The sequence below is a fragment of the Falco peregrinus genome, chromosome Z (assembly GCF_023634155.1).
Source record: "Falco peregrinus isolate bFalPer1 chromosome Z, bFalPer1.pri, whole genome shotgun sequence".
Classification (NCBI taxonomy): Eukaryota; Metazoa; Chordata; class Aves; order Falconiformes; family Falconidae; genus Falco; species Falco peregrinus.
In genome coordinates, this window is record NC_073739.1 from 56,864,821 (window position 1) to 56,877,290 (window position 12,470).

The 12,470-nt window shown below is 40.2% G+C and overlaps 1 protein-coding gene across 1 annotated transcript; it reads right to left on the bottom strand.

The window, feature by feature from the left end:
- Nucleotides 1–852: 852 nt before the first annotated feature.
- On the bottom strand, nucleotides 853–3,032 carry TMEM252 (transmembrane protein 252). Its single transcript, XM_005244389.4, has 2 exons — nucleotides 2,403–3,032; nucleotides 853–1,311 (listed from the first exon to the last, which is right to left on the bottom strand). Exons 1-2 carry the CDS (start codon nucleotides 2,756–2,758, stop codon nucleotides 957–959), a joined length of 711 nt encoding a protein of 236 aa, XP_005244446.4. The 5' UTR covers nucleotides 2,759–3,032; the 3' UTR covers nucleotides 853–956.
- Between the last annotated feature and the right edge of the window lie 9,438 nt (nucleotides 3,033–12,470).

Genomic DNA, 12,470 nt, shown 5'->3' on the forward strand with positions numbered 1-12,470 from the left:
ATGGCACGACCCAGCTTCCTCAGCACCATGCAGGTACCCCGAGTCATCCCAAGCCCTTTAAGTGCTCCCTAACCTGATCCTGCTCCACCCAGGGTAAGTTTTCCTTGCACCAGACTTTTCCTGTGGTCTTGAGGGCCTGGGACCCTTTTTTTTTTAGTTCCTGTAGTCTCAGGTAAGCTGCAGTGGAAGGAAATGCTTATAGAGACAGCTCAGAGGAGTCAGAGAAGGTTTTTCCTCCTGCAGTTGCTAGTTCCCTCCAAGGAGCTGTGAGCACAGCCAGGGTCATCTGTTTAGCAGCCAGGAAGTGTATTCAGTGTCTTGTATTGTGTGCTTATCCTGAATCATGGAGGCCACGTATCATATAAGCAAGTACAAGGCATTTGTTTTAAATACAAAATTTATTAATGAATTCAATAGTAAAATACCAGCTATTAGTACCCCAAAATAAAACAAGTAGCTTGAAAGGCATATGATACAAAAATAAGCATTTACAACAAATAATTTACAAATTCCAAACTAAAGCTGAGTTAATAGGTTTCCCAAGTTAGCTAATGTTATGTTACAAAGCCACAAATGAGGGCTCACAGCCGAAACTCCTTATGAGGCCAAGACATTTAAGATTGATAACAGCATGATGCTTCATTTACCTTGCAGCGTAAGAAACTCCTGTTGCCAGTGATGTTGAGTTTTGCAAGATACAGCCTGGTCATTTCTGTCTCTATGGAGATTCCTTCTGCTTTGAAATACTGAGCACCTTATATATGTATAAATGTATATATGTATATATGTATATACATACATACGTACATACATACATACATACATACATATATATATCTCCCCTTCAAACAAATGGTCAATGCTTTTCCTGGGCAATTTCAGCCTAAGTGGTGTACTATTAGGGATCGCTGACATACATCTTCTTCCAGCTTTCCCCACTTTACAGATGCAGGGGCTTACCCACTGCCTGTCTCAGATGTTCTGACAGATACTGCTCTTTCTGGGGTTCCTTGGCAGTCTGTATCCTGTTGGTAACTGTTTTCTTGTGTGGATGGCTGAGAATTAGACTCCTCTCTGGGGTCTGCGTCTTGGTCACCTGTTTGCTGCTGCAGTAGCTGCTGCGCAGATGATTCGTACGGTGGTGCCTGTTCCTGGTCAGTTTCACTGATGAACTCAGCACTGCTTTCACTATACGGAGGTGGAGGGATGTTGATGACTTCTTGCTGTTTTAGTGTGGAGGCAACTGGCAGTGAGGAGGTCTGTTTTTCAGGATCTGTGCTGTCTTCATAGGAGGGGGGATAGAAGTCAGACCTGAAAAAAGCAAACCAAAAAGAAACACATCCTGGTGAAATGTGATTTATCTCAAGAGAGCTTGGTTAGGTGCTTTGTCTGTTACGTTTCCAAAGTCTAGATCAGGCCTAAACTGCAAATGGAAACTTAACTAGGTTTAGATCAATGGAATATATTAGTATGAAACAGCTGGCATATCTGGGATGATTACCTGTGTCTTTCTACAAAATGTTTTATTAAAACACTGCATTATAAAAAGGTGAGTTTTCCCCATGAGAGGTTCCACCCATGGCATACAAACACTTGTGCTTGTGAGTATTTCAACAAGAGCCCAAGAGAAGTTTGATTTGGAAGAAGAAAGACATCACTGTTCAAAGTAGGTTAAATTAGTGAGTTGTTTGTTATTACAATAATCATTGTTTTCCACAGTTTTGAAATCCATTTTGCATGTTTCTGCTCATCTAACCAAAATTTGCTAAGTGTTATTGTTATAGTATCTTTAGAGCACCCAGTATCAGTGTTTCTGGTGTGGTTTCCACAACAGTCTGGGAAAAGTAATTCATATCCAGTGACCCTGTTAAAGACTTTTGTCAGGCCTAGTGCCAATCAGTTTAAGAAACTCTTTCTCTCAAAGTGTCAGAGTTTGCTCAGACATAGAAGGTACGATTACACAAGAAAACTTTAGCAGGAACCATATAGCTAGCTGAAGCTCCTTACATACCTCATTGTTAATAATATGGGCATCTATCCCACAGCAGCACATCTGGAATTGTCTTTTGGGATGGAACTAATGATGCTCCTGCAGGAGCTCCTTGAAGTCGGTGTTGCTGTACCTGCTGCCTCCATGCATGACTTTGGACCGCTCTGTGCAACATGCTACATTTCCTGTACTATACCTTGCCTTATGTACTGTTTGCACAAATTGCTGTTCGGACATTGCTGCTTGCTTTAGAAAATCAAATTTCAGATTACAGTTCTCTCCATAGAAATATAATAGAATGGCTACATATTTTTTTATTTTCTAAAGACCTTGTATTACTTTCTTCTCACAGCATATTTACAAAACAGCATCCCTCCCTCCCAGTTCGTCAGCAGCAGTCTGCAACACATACCTGTCTATAGTGCTGACATGTAGCTCTCCATGGCTGGGGTTTCGAATAAAGATACTGCTGAGGCATCTGAATTTCAAGGCTTCATGGAAAGTGCTCCAGAAAATGCCAGTCAAAATGAGAAAGAAACCCAAAGTTAACAGGCAATAGAACACCAGCTCGCTATTTCCACATCTGCATGTATAGGAACTCGTGGAAATGCAAAGGACTCCCAGACAAATAGTGGAGAAACCAAGTAAGAGCATAAAAAGCCGAATGAATGTAAAACCAATTTTCGGCATCTTTCCAAGCAGACACAGCACTTGGTTCCTGTCTGCTGTTTGTTTGCTGGCTCTCTCAGCTCTGCTGCTCATCTTCATGCATTGGTACTTTATACACTTGAGGATCAATTGGCCTTTGGACAATTAAGAGAAGCAGGCAGTTTTAAGATACTCATTAACTCTTTGAGATACTCATAATCTCTTTTGAGATTAATTTGTAATCTTAAACTTACTTTAAGGAAGGAAGCAGAGACTTCCTGCGTCATTCCTTTGCCACCGTAATCTCTGGAGTACATACTGAACTGCTGCATTTGCTGCATGTTACAATTTGCAATGGTTTACACAGTACTAGTTTATGAATGAGACCTGTATTTGTTTGTCTTTAAAAAAAAACCAAATAACAAAACCACTATTCATAACTCCCTATTAAAAATTTGAAGGGAAAATGTACTTCTTTCTTAATCATGAATTTTCATTTATTATTGGATTTTGGTCTCCTGTCTCTGACACATTATTAAACTGCCTTGATATTTTTAATAATCCTTTGAAAAAGGATAGACTTCTAGCTTGCTATGTGTGCAATCAATGAATTTAGTATATAAAATGAAAGAACTCAAGATTGCAGAATGTCGAAAAGGACATAGGCATACAAGAAATCTCTTACTTTGTTTGCAGGTTCAATTGTACTCCGACTCCTTTAGTGATACTCTCTTCTCTCTTCCAGCAATTTTTATTGAGTGATTTTCAAAAGGGTCAGTGCTCAAGTCTAGCACCTTGAGCCTATACTCACCTATACTCACCTATACTCAGTTTTCCAAATATACTTAAGACATCTGAAATTCAGAGATGCTTGCTGCCAATAGATTTTAGGCCTAAATATTGCTACCTTTGATACAAAAAATAATCTTTAGAATTAGCCTATGGATCTTCTCTTGAAGAGTATACCCACTAGTTTTCTATAGAATGTAGCAAACTTCATAATCAGAACTTGTCTATAAATGCTACCTTATTTGGAACATTACTGATTATACCTCTTAATATTTTCAGTAATGGAGTAATTAATTAGCCCTTGCCTAAGTTTGGTGTAAAATTTCTGTTGCACAGTGAGCAAATCAGAACAGGAGACTGTTAAAAAAATAGGCTCAGGCTCAAATCTTTGATGTAATAATGACTTTATTGCAGGTATGCAAAAAATTGGGTGATATTTAATGAGGTTGGTTACGTATGGGTAACCACACATAACAAATGATTATGAGAATTTTCTGCCATGTCTTATCAGAAGGTTTGTTCCTACCTACTGTGGACTCTATTTCACTACACACAGTCTGGGGGAGCTGTAGGACTTCTGCAGTCAGTGCAATAAAACCTTCTAATATACTGCTTCAGTCTAGATGCTTAGGTCATTTATGCAAATCCTGAGAAAGGGAATCACATGTGATGGGACGAGGATGGTTCTAGCTCTTCCTGCAGTAAGCCTTCTCTGCTGGGCTGGAGGGGGAAGCTCTTTGCAGGCATTTTCAATAGAGCACTTGAGCCTTGTATCTTCAGCTTAGAGGAGACAGTTCTGATGTCTGACTGGACAGGATTCCTGAAAGTACTGGGTCTCCTGTCTTACCCTGTCCTGGGCTGTACCTGTGTGAGCTGTGTGTCTTGTAAAACAATATAATCATTAGATATAATTTTTCTAAGGTGGGCCAATTTTTTTTCATAGCAAAAGTGAAAATACAGCAAGACCAGCTGCTGCCCTTCCTAAGGAAGGCATTCAGGTAAGAAGTGATTTGGGGTAGTCTTCATTTCAGAGAAAAACCCTGCCAAAGTTGAAATAGTACTGTTCTCTTAGCCCTCGGTCACAGCCACCTAGGCAGCACTGAGAAAGCCTGGCACCACTTCATGTGGAGGTAAGAGTGGGAGTGAGCGACGGCTGATCTGTGGCTGATACAATAAACTAGGTGATAAAAGTCAAGTGCTTGCCACTCTGCAATTCCTTCTTGCAATTCCTTCAGGTCGTATTTCCTGCAATCCACCTTTTCATTTATCAAAAGTCACCTATTTATTTATTCTGATCTCAGTATTTGAAACCTACATTCACATGTAGTTTCCTGTGCTGTATTTGCCCTGTTTGATTACAACAAGAAGGAAATCATCTTACCAGTAACTTATTAGGCTGTCAATACTCTTGTGATTCTCTGGCATGAGGACATCACAGACTGCTGTCTCAGGGTCATTATACACAATAGCAATTCACAGACATACTTAAATATACCAAATCTCCAGGTGCATTGGATGCACAAAACTGTCACGCATGTTCCACTTAGATGTCTCGAACACTTCAACCCTCACAGCCTGTACAATGGCAAATCTCTCCTCAATAAATTTTCGTATATTGTAGCTGGGGAAGCAGCTGATAATTACGCGCTTACCTCTATGGTTTGGGCTACCTGCTCACAGAAAATGTGCTAATACTTTTGGGAAATACATTGTCTTTCCTGCTCATGAATTAAGAGAAACAAAATTGCTCAGCAGCGTTCCCCTTGGGAGCCCCTGGCTTGTTCAGTGGGACTGCTACAAGTTTCCAGTCGTGGATAGCGCATTTTGGATAGTCATAGCAACCTGATTCTCAGTGCTGCATGTTCCACTCCTCCATGTCCCTGGAAGGCCAAGGCAAGTTCCCGTTTTCACTCCAGGAATGTACTTTTTCCCATCTAGCCATCACAGGTCTAGGACTGTGTAACAGCACTGGTCAGGACCTCTCCTCCTGCTATGTATCTGCTGGCCTGCTCAACAGGGGTGTCATCTGCATGTAAAAACCTGCATCAGCCATGCAAAGCACTGTGCTGACTTCCCCTCACACAGAGCTACAGCTGAAAAGCTTGTCACTGGATCCTGAGCCCTGCATCTTCTCCTGTTGACAAAGCAATACTTTGATTGATGCCTACAGTGACTGTGCACTTCCAGGCTGTATCTGGCCTCTGTCACCATGGAAGAAAGGCTTCAGCATTCACCCCAGGCTGCGTATCAGGTAAGTTTAACACATTCCAGGACTACCACACTTTTTGCCTGGGAAAGGGCAATTTGACTATCCTCCACCCTGCAGTGAAGCCGTTTGCAGAGAGGCTCAGGCGGCTGCAGCACTGACGGCACAGGGTGCTTCCCCAGCAGCCCAACTGCTGCACAGGAGTCTGGCGTGGGTGCAGAGCAGGGTGTTATTTCTCAGTGTGACCAATTTTACTGCACCCTTCACAGAGGAGGTTGAGGGCGGATAACCCAGTGAAACTTCATGTTGAGTTAATGCTGCAGGTAAGACTGCTGCATCGTTCAGCATTTTAGCAGAGTATAGATACACAGAGGAACTGAACCTGTTTATTTGTCTAAGGAATTCAGCATTGTGCGCTAGTGTGGTCTGTACTATTTCTTATGGAATAATAATAAAAAAAGATTATCTTGAAATTTGGACTATAGAATGCATCTTAACTGAATGCCAAGTTAATTTTCTGGTCCTTATTATAAGAAAAAACTCCTCTGTACATGATGTACATTCATGTACTCTGAATCTTGTACATGCATATTTTGTAATGAGCTATAAAATTTTTATCTTTGTGGCATGCAAGTTTACAGTCCATCTTGTTCACAGTGAGCTCTCCTGTACTATGTTTCCTTCTTAGAAAAATGGGAGTGAATGTTGTGTATCAGTACGTTTAATCGGTTTTAGGTTTTTTTATAATGAAGGCTCCCTACAGAGAAGATGAATTCTGCTCTTGCCATCCCACAGTAAAGACTCAGCTCCATGTGACGGCAGTACTGCTTTGAAGCATGGCTGTAAGTGTGACAAGTTCATTTGCCATGTGCTCTCCGTTCATGTGTCTACACTGCAGGCAGGTTTTGGGCTGCTTTCATAGGGATGCCTACCATAGGGATAACCCTCCACGGTGTAAGTGTGCACATTTTCTGGAGGATGTGTTCCAGTAGCCCTTGAGGATGAGCCAGGATGGATATACAGAGGTATGTATGATAAATTTGTATCTATACATTACATATGCATACATACAGGCATTTACACAGAAGGGAAATAGGCATACGTAGATCATAGAATCACAGAATCATAAAATGGTTTGGGTTGGAAGATACCTTAATGATCATCTAGTCCCAGCTCCCCCTGCCAAGTGCAGGGACACCTTCCACTAGCCCAGGTTTCTCAAAGCCCCATCCAGCCTGGCCTTGAGCACTTCCAGGGATGGGGCATCCACAGCTTCCCTGGGCAGCCTGTTCCAGTGACTCGCCACTCTCACAGTAAAGAATTTATCCCTAGTATCTAATCTAAATCTGCCTTCTAATTTAAAACCATTAGCCCTTATCCTAATAATAACTGCTGCTCTCTGAGGTCTATCATCTCACTTATTCCCTCTGTCTCGCCAAGATAAGGCAACACTGAAGAAGATCAGTGTCAGACAGGTATCAGGATAGATTCAACAAAGGTTTTACATGTCTAGGCACTAGGTGTTTCCATCCATAACCCTGGGGCAGCGAGCATAGGAAGCTGACATTAAGCATCTGCATGCTCTGTGCAGTCCAGGAGATCAGCACCTCTGACTGGGACCCAGGGTGGCCCCAAAGTGTGTCCTTGAGCTCCCAGAAGAGGCAGTGGGAGGCCATACATCTCTTAGCAAGCAAGTTTCCTAGATGTAAGGCTACCACAAAGCTATGCTGGGTTCTGAATACTGCTCACAGGTTTCTCCCCAGCTGCTTAACCTGGGGCCGATGGGTATTACAACGTGCAGCTCACACCTCCCTATACTGCTTAGTATGGTTCAAGCTGCAAAATACACCAAAAATTCAGCTGCAAAAGCATTGGATGTCTACAGCAAACAGATGCCTTCCCTTAAAAGAACTGCTCCACTGGAGAAGGCATAAAGTGGAGCAAATTCCCACTATGATGAGAAAGCATTTAGCACATGTGCAGAAGCAGGTTTGTCAGGGACTGGGGGATCATAGAAGACTGTTGCCTTAGCCAATGGTTTCACAAAATTCAAGTTTTTAAAGGAAGTGTCCCAGCTGTGACAGAAAAAAGCGGTGACCAGGAGGGGTAAAGCCATGTGTGGAGGCTAGGAGTTTGTGCAGGGAGGATGGGAGTGGAGGCTGGCGGCACAAGAAACAGGGCGGGCCCAGCAGAACCCCTCAGAGCCACTGCCAAGTCAGCGAAGCTGGGTGCCTGCTCACCAGCAACAGCTGCTCTTCCAGAAAAGTAACTACAAAGGTGTAAGCACGTGACAGAAGCACAGTAAAATGAACTCTTTAAACAGGTATATAATTCACATCTGTCTTGCCTAATATGAAGTCGACCAGTTCATCTCCCTGCTACCGCAGAACTGTCTCCCAAATTGCCTTTGCTTTGTGCTTTGTTGTTCCAAATATTCATAAATGCTCTTCCTGCAATTTGTTTTCTCCATAGGCTAACAGATCCAACTCAATCTACAACAACTTTTTTCCTGTGTAATTTGTACTTTCTCCCTATCAGTTAAACACAGTCTACTTTACAAAATATTTTTTTTTATTTCTGTTTTTTTCATCTTTCATGTCTTACAGGCTACCCACAGACATAAATAGAAATATTGGGTTATTCATGACTACTATCCAGGTAATTATTGTTATTCACTCCTTCTGTAGTACTTGTCCTTCTGCTACCACACTATTTACTGAAGTTATTATGTCGATGAAAACACCTTTTACTTCCCATTTTCTGTTTATCAATCTGTACTCATTGAACTGTGTGTTTTAATTTTATAGCTGTAACATATCAGCATCACATCTGTGGTGTTGCAGGCTGAGTTAATTGCTACAGGAAAAGCTGGACAGGAAATTATATTCTGGCTATGTGAAAAAAAGGAAGGATTCAGACACATTTGCTTTCTATACTAGGAAAAAACATAAAAAGAGAGATTCTGAAAAATCTTTAATGAATAATTTACAAAGATTAAATAATCTTTATATCGCTCAGAAGAATCAAAAGCCAGTGACTAGGCTACCCCTCACAATGGGGGGAAGACCTGGCTTGCACGATAAACTTCATCTTTGGAAAAATAAATTCATTTTCTGTCCCAGAGGGCTCTTTAGTAACTCTAAAAAAACTGGAGGAGCAAGTAAGAGCTGTCAGTGGCAGCCACTGGCTCCACAGCATGGTGAAGACAGAACGTGCACCTCTTGGGAGGGAGCAGGCTTACAGTGCGACTGCAGGGTGTGGAGTGAACAGAGGGCTGCTCAACACTGCGTGAAAGCTGTGGATGGAGAGCTGACTGGGGAATGAGGCATTAGTCCTGTGTGGTGCTGTGGGAGAAGAAGAGGTAAAGGAGCTGCTTTTATGGGAAGCTGTATATCTGCCAGTTGTTTCACATTTGCAGGTCTTCCTGGTTTTGCAAGTCACAGAAGTTTTGTGTTTTCTGTAAGGGGTTAGTTAAGTCTGACAACAGACTATGGGTATCTTACCCTTGAGAGCAGCGCTTCAGATAACTGCTTCTCTCATAGCAGGTATATAAAGGAAAACAAGAGGAGATGAGAAGCTGAAATAGCCCCGTAATGCTGTTTGATTTTCAGGGCTCCATTATTTTTCTTATTTTCTGTCACCTAAGATATTCTGTAATGTTGTTCTTGGCCTTTTTCAACTCCCCTAACACTGTGCAGCTAGACTGTTCTATTGGCAGTGAGTGTCTTGGACTGCATCAGGCTGGATGCGCAGATTTCCTGTTTCTCTTACAAAACAGGAAGAAAGTTGCTTCTGATGAGGATCAGGTGGGAAAAGGGAATAGCTAACACGGTGTGAATGTTGCTGAGTAGAACTGGCTGCAGACCAAGGTCAAAAGGTAGCAGTCCAGACGCACCAAAAGCACTTCTTAGGAAGTCTGACTGAAGATGAACTTAACGGATGTTCCACTGGATGATTTGATGACTGTGATTGTTTCGCAATTTGCATTTCACTTGGAAAGGTCATTGCTTATCCTGTATCCTGTTGAAACCTGTAAAGCAGTTTTCTCACAAACCAGTTGCTAGAATTATGCTACTCAAAAAGAAATTCATGACATCATATAAATTTTTACGAAAGTTGTGAAACACAAACATGTTTAAAAAATACCAATTAAATGGAAAAATTAAAAAAACATAAAATAAAAAAAAAAGACAATTTCATGGAAATATGAAAGAAGTATGAGTACCAGCTGCATATCATATGATAGTACATGAGACAAGATAATGTCATATTATAGGTCACATGTGCTGCTGTTACTAAAAAGTGCTATTTTACCAGAAATTTCAAGATTATCTGTTTTGCTTTATTCTGAAACGTATTGTACTCTAATGAAATGAAAACTCAGCATTTAAACCTCTTTTGTTTTTCTCTTCTCTCACCTTCTAGCACCCTTAGCTGACATGATCTATTGGTAATAAATGACTCAACGAATATTGTACATTGTTGTCAATAATTCAGTGTAGCTTTACTAATGAGTCTCTCTTTAGCAAGTCTAGTATTCATTAAAAATATGCACTTGAGAGCATAGGAAATTAAGTTCCGCAGATATAGTCTCTTCTCCATATCATACCTGATTTAATTACAATGGTTTTGAGAGCACAGGAGAGTTTAAGAGTGAATGAGAATAGAAGCAATACATCAAAACAGTATTTCATAGATCAGTTCCCAGCCAGTGAGTTTGATGATGCCTATGGAAACCTAGATGGGTGAACACAGCAAGGACTACTCTTTGTCTTTGAAGACATGGTGGTGTTATGAGGTCTAGCTGCTATTTATGAATGAATGATTGACCTACATAAAGGAAACCGAGTTCAATTTTTCAAAATTTTTTTCAAAAAGCAAATACCTGAAAGAAGCAGGGATGAAATGATTTGATTGAAAATAGTAAGTTACAGGATTTTTATTGGAAAATTTCCCTGAACAGTTGAGAATAGTCTACCCCAGAACCAGGTAGAATAAACAAGCAATAAATATTAATACTTAAAATAAGAAGTTAGATACTAAGTTTTAAAATCACTGAGAAAAAATTTAGTTTTAACAAATATTTAGATTTGCTTTTTGTTAACTCACACATCCATGTTTTCCAGGTATTCTTTCTGTTATAATTTTATTTGCTAAGCAATTAAATACAGTAATTGTGATAACAATTCAATACTTTAGGGTGATGTGGAATGTCTAGAAAAATGTCAGAAAAAATCACACACAAAATTAGGCAGCTCCCTAATGAATATGGAATTACCTTTGGCCTATATGGCTGTTAATAAATCTATCAGAACTTGTATATTAAAAAAAAATAAATGCAATGAACATGAGGGATTCTCAGCAGATGTGACAACTTCCTTTCTTTTAATTTCCTTCTGTCAAAAACAGAGTGCTAACTCCCTGTGTCAAAAAAGATATCACTAGACTTTCTTTTTTCTGTCTGCAAGAAGTTATAAAGGAAAGCTCTACCTGTTAAAATACAGGCATGCTGTATTTTTCTCATACTCAAATCTTTAAAAATAACACATCTAATGTGATATCCAAAAGCCTGGGAAAGCTGTGAACCACATATGCATTCCTATCAAACCAGAAATTATGGTTCTTTCTGTAGGATTGAAGGTTAAAAATTGTCAAGACTACAGTAAAAGCGAAAGCTTTTAAAATGAAAATGAAAATGAAAATAATAATAATAGTAATAATAATAAATCACCAAACAAAAGGCTTTTCAATTTACTTGCCTAGGCATAAGAATTAGAGCCATAGGTAAAACAGTGTGACTGCCTTAGCTGTGCAGTGTGAATTACAGGGTACGTAGGGCGGTTATCTCCATTTTGCTCTTTACCAACTGTTTACTACACAGTGGTGCCTCAAGGACAGTTGTATCTGCATGTCTTTGGAGCAGGAAACAATTTTACAGCATTGCTTAGCAAGCATGGGTAACTTTGACGCTGTTGAATAAGGATCCTCTGTACAGGAGACAAGTTCCTTTTTGTTCATCAGGCATCGAAAGCATAGATCATGTGCCAACCGAAGTGTTCATCTTACAGAAGGTTTTGTAATCCACCATTACACACACAAGGATTTTGGCAGACTTCTACTGATAAATTAGTATACAATCACCAATTAGTTAGAAAGTGATGCTATTGTATGTAATTAGCTGATTGCATTGTTTAATGATACTGCGAAACATCTTGGGAAAAATTATACTGAGGGAGAAAGTGTAAAAGCAGTATTTTTCATTCAAAGATTATATGTCAGTTTTTAAAAAAAATTTCTTTTCACTCCCTCTACATACTTTGTTCATACAGAAGACAATTGTCCTAAGATCAAGCTTCTTTGCTTTTTTAATTGAGACTTAAGGGTGAAATATGTTTTTGTGCAAGGAATCAAAGCAAGACATATACTTTCTATAGATTCAAATAAGCATGCTGACATATGATGTTGCCCATATGAACTGTGCTGCCCTCCTCTAGGACAGGTGTGGACTAGCCTGGGCACTTGTTTGACCTGTCTTTATTTTCATGGTGAGGAAGGCGCTGAAGCACAGTCCTGTTGGCACTGATGCCTGTTTGCCAGCAGCAGCAGGAGCAAAGCCAGGTCTTCAGGCCTGGCTGTGTGGCTTTAGCAGCCTTGTCAAAAGTAGATTAAAAGTGAACTTTGAAGGAACTGCTGCACTGGTTCCAGCAAAGCACAAAAAGATTACAGCTAGCTGTTCAACTGTGCTGAGAGGTTTAATATTAAAACAAAGAGTTCCCATTTTTTTCAAATATGGTTAAATATTATAATGTAATTAGATTGAACCTCCTGAAACTCTTC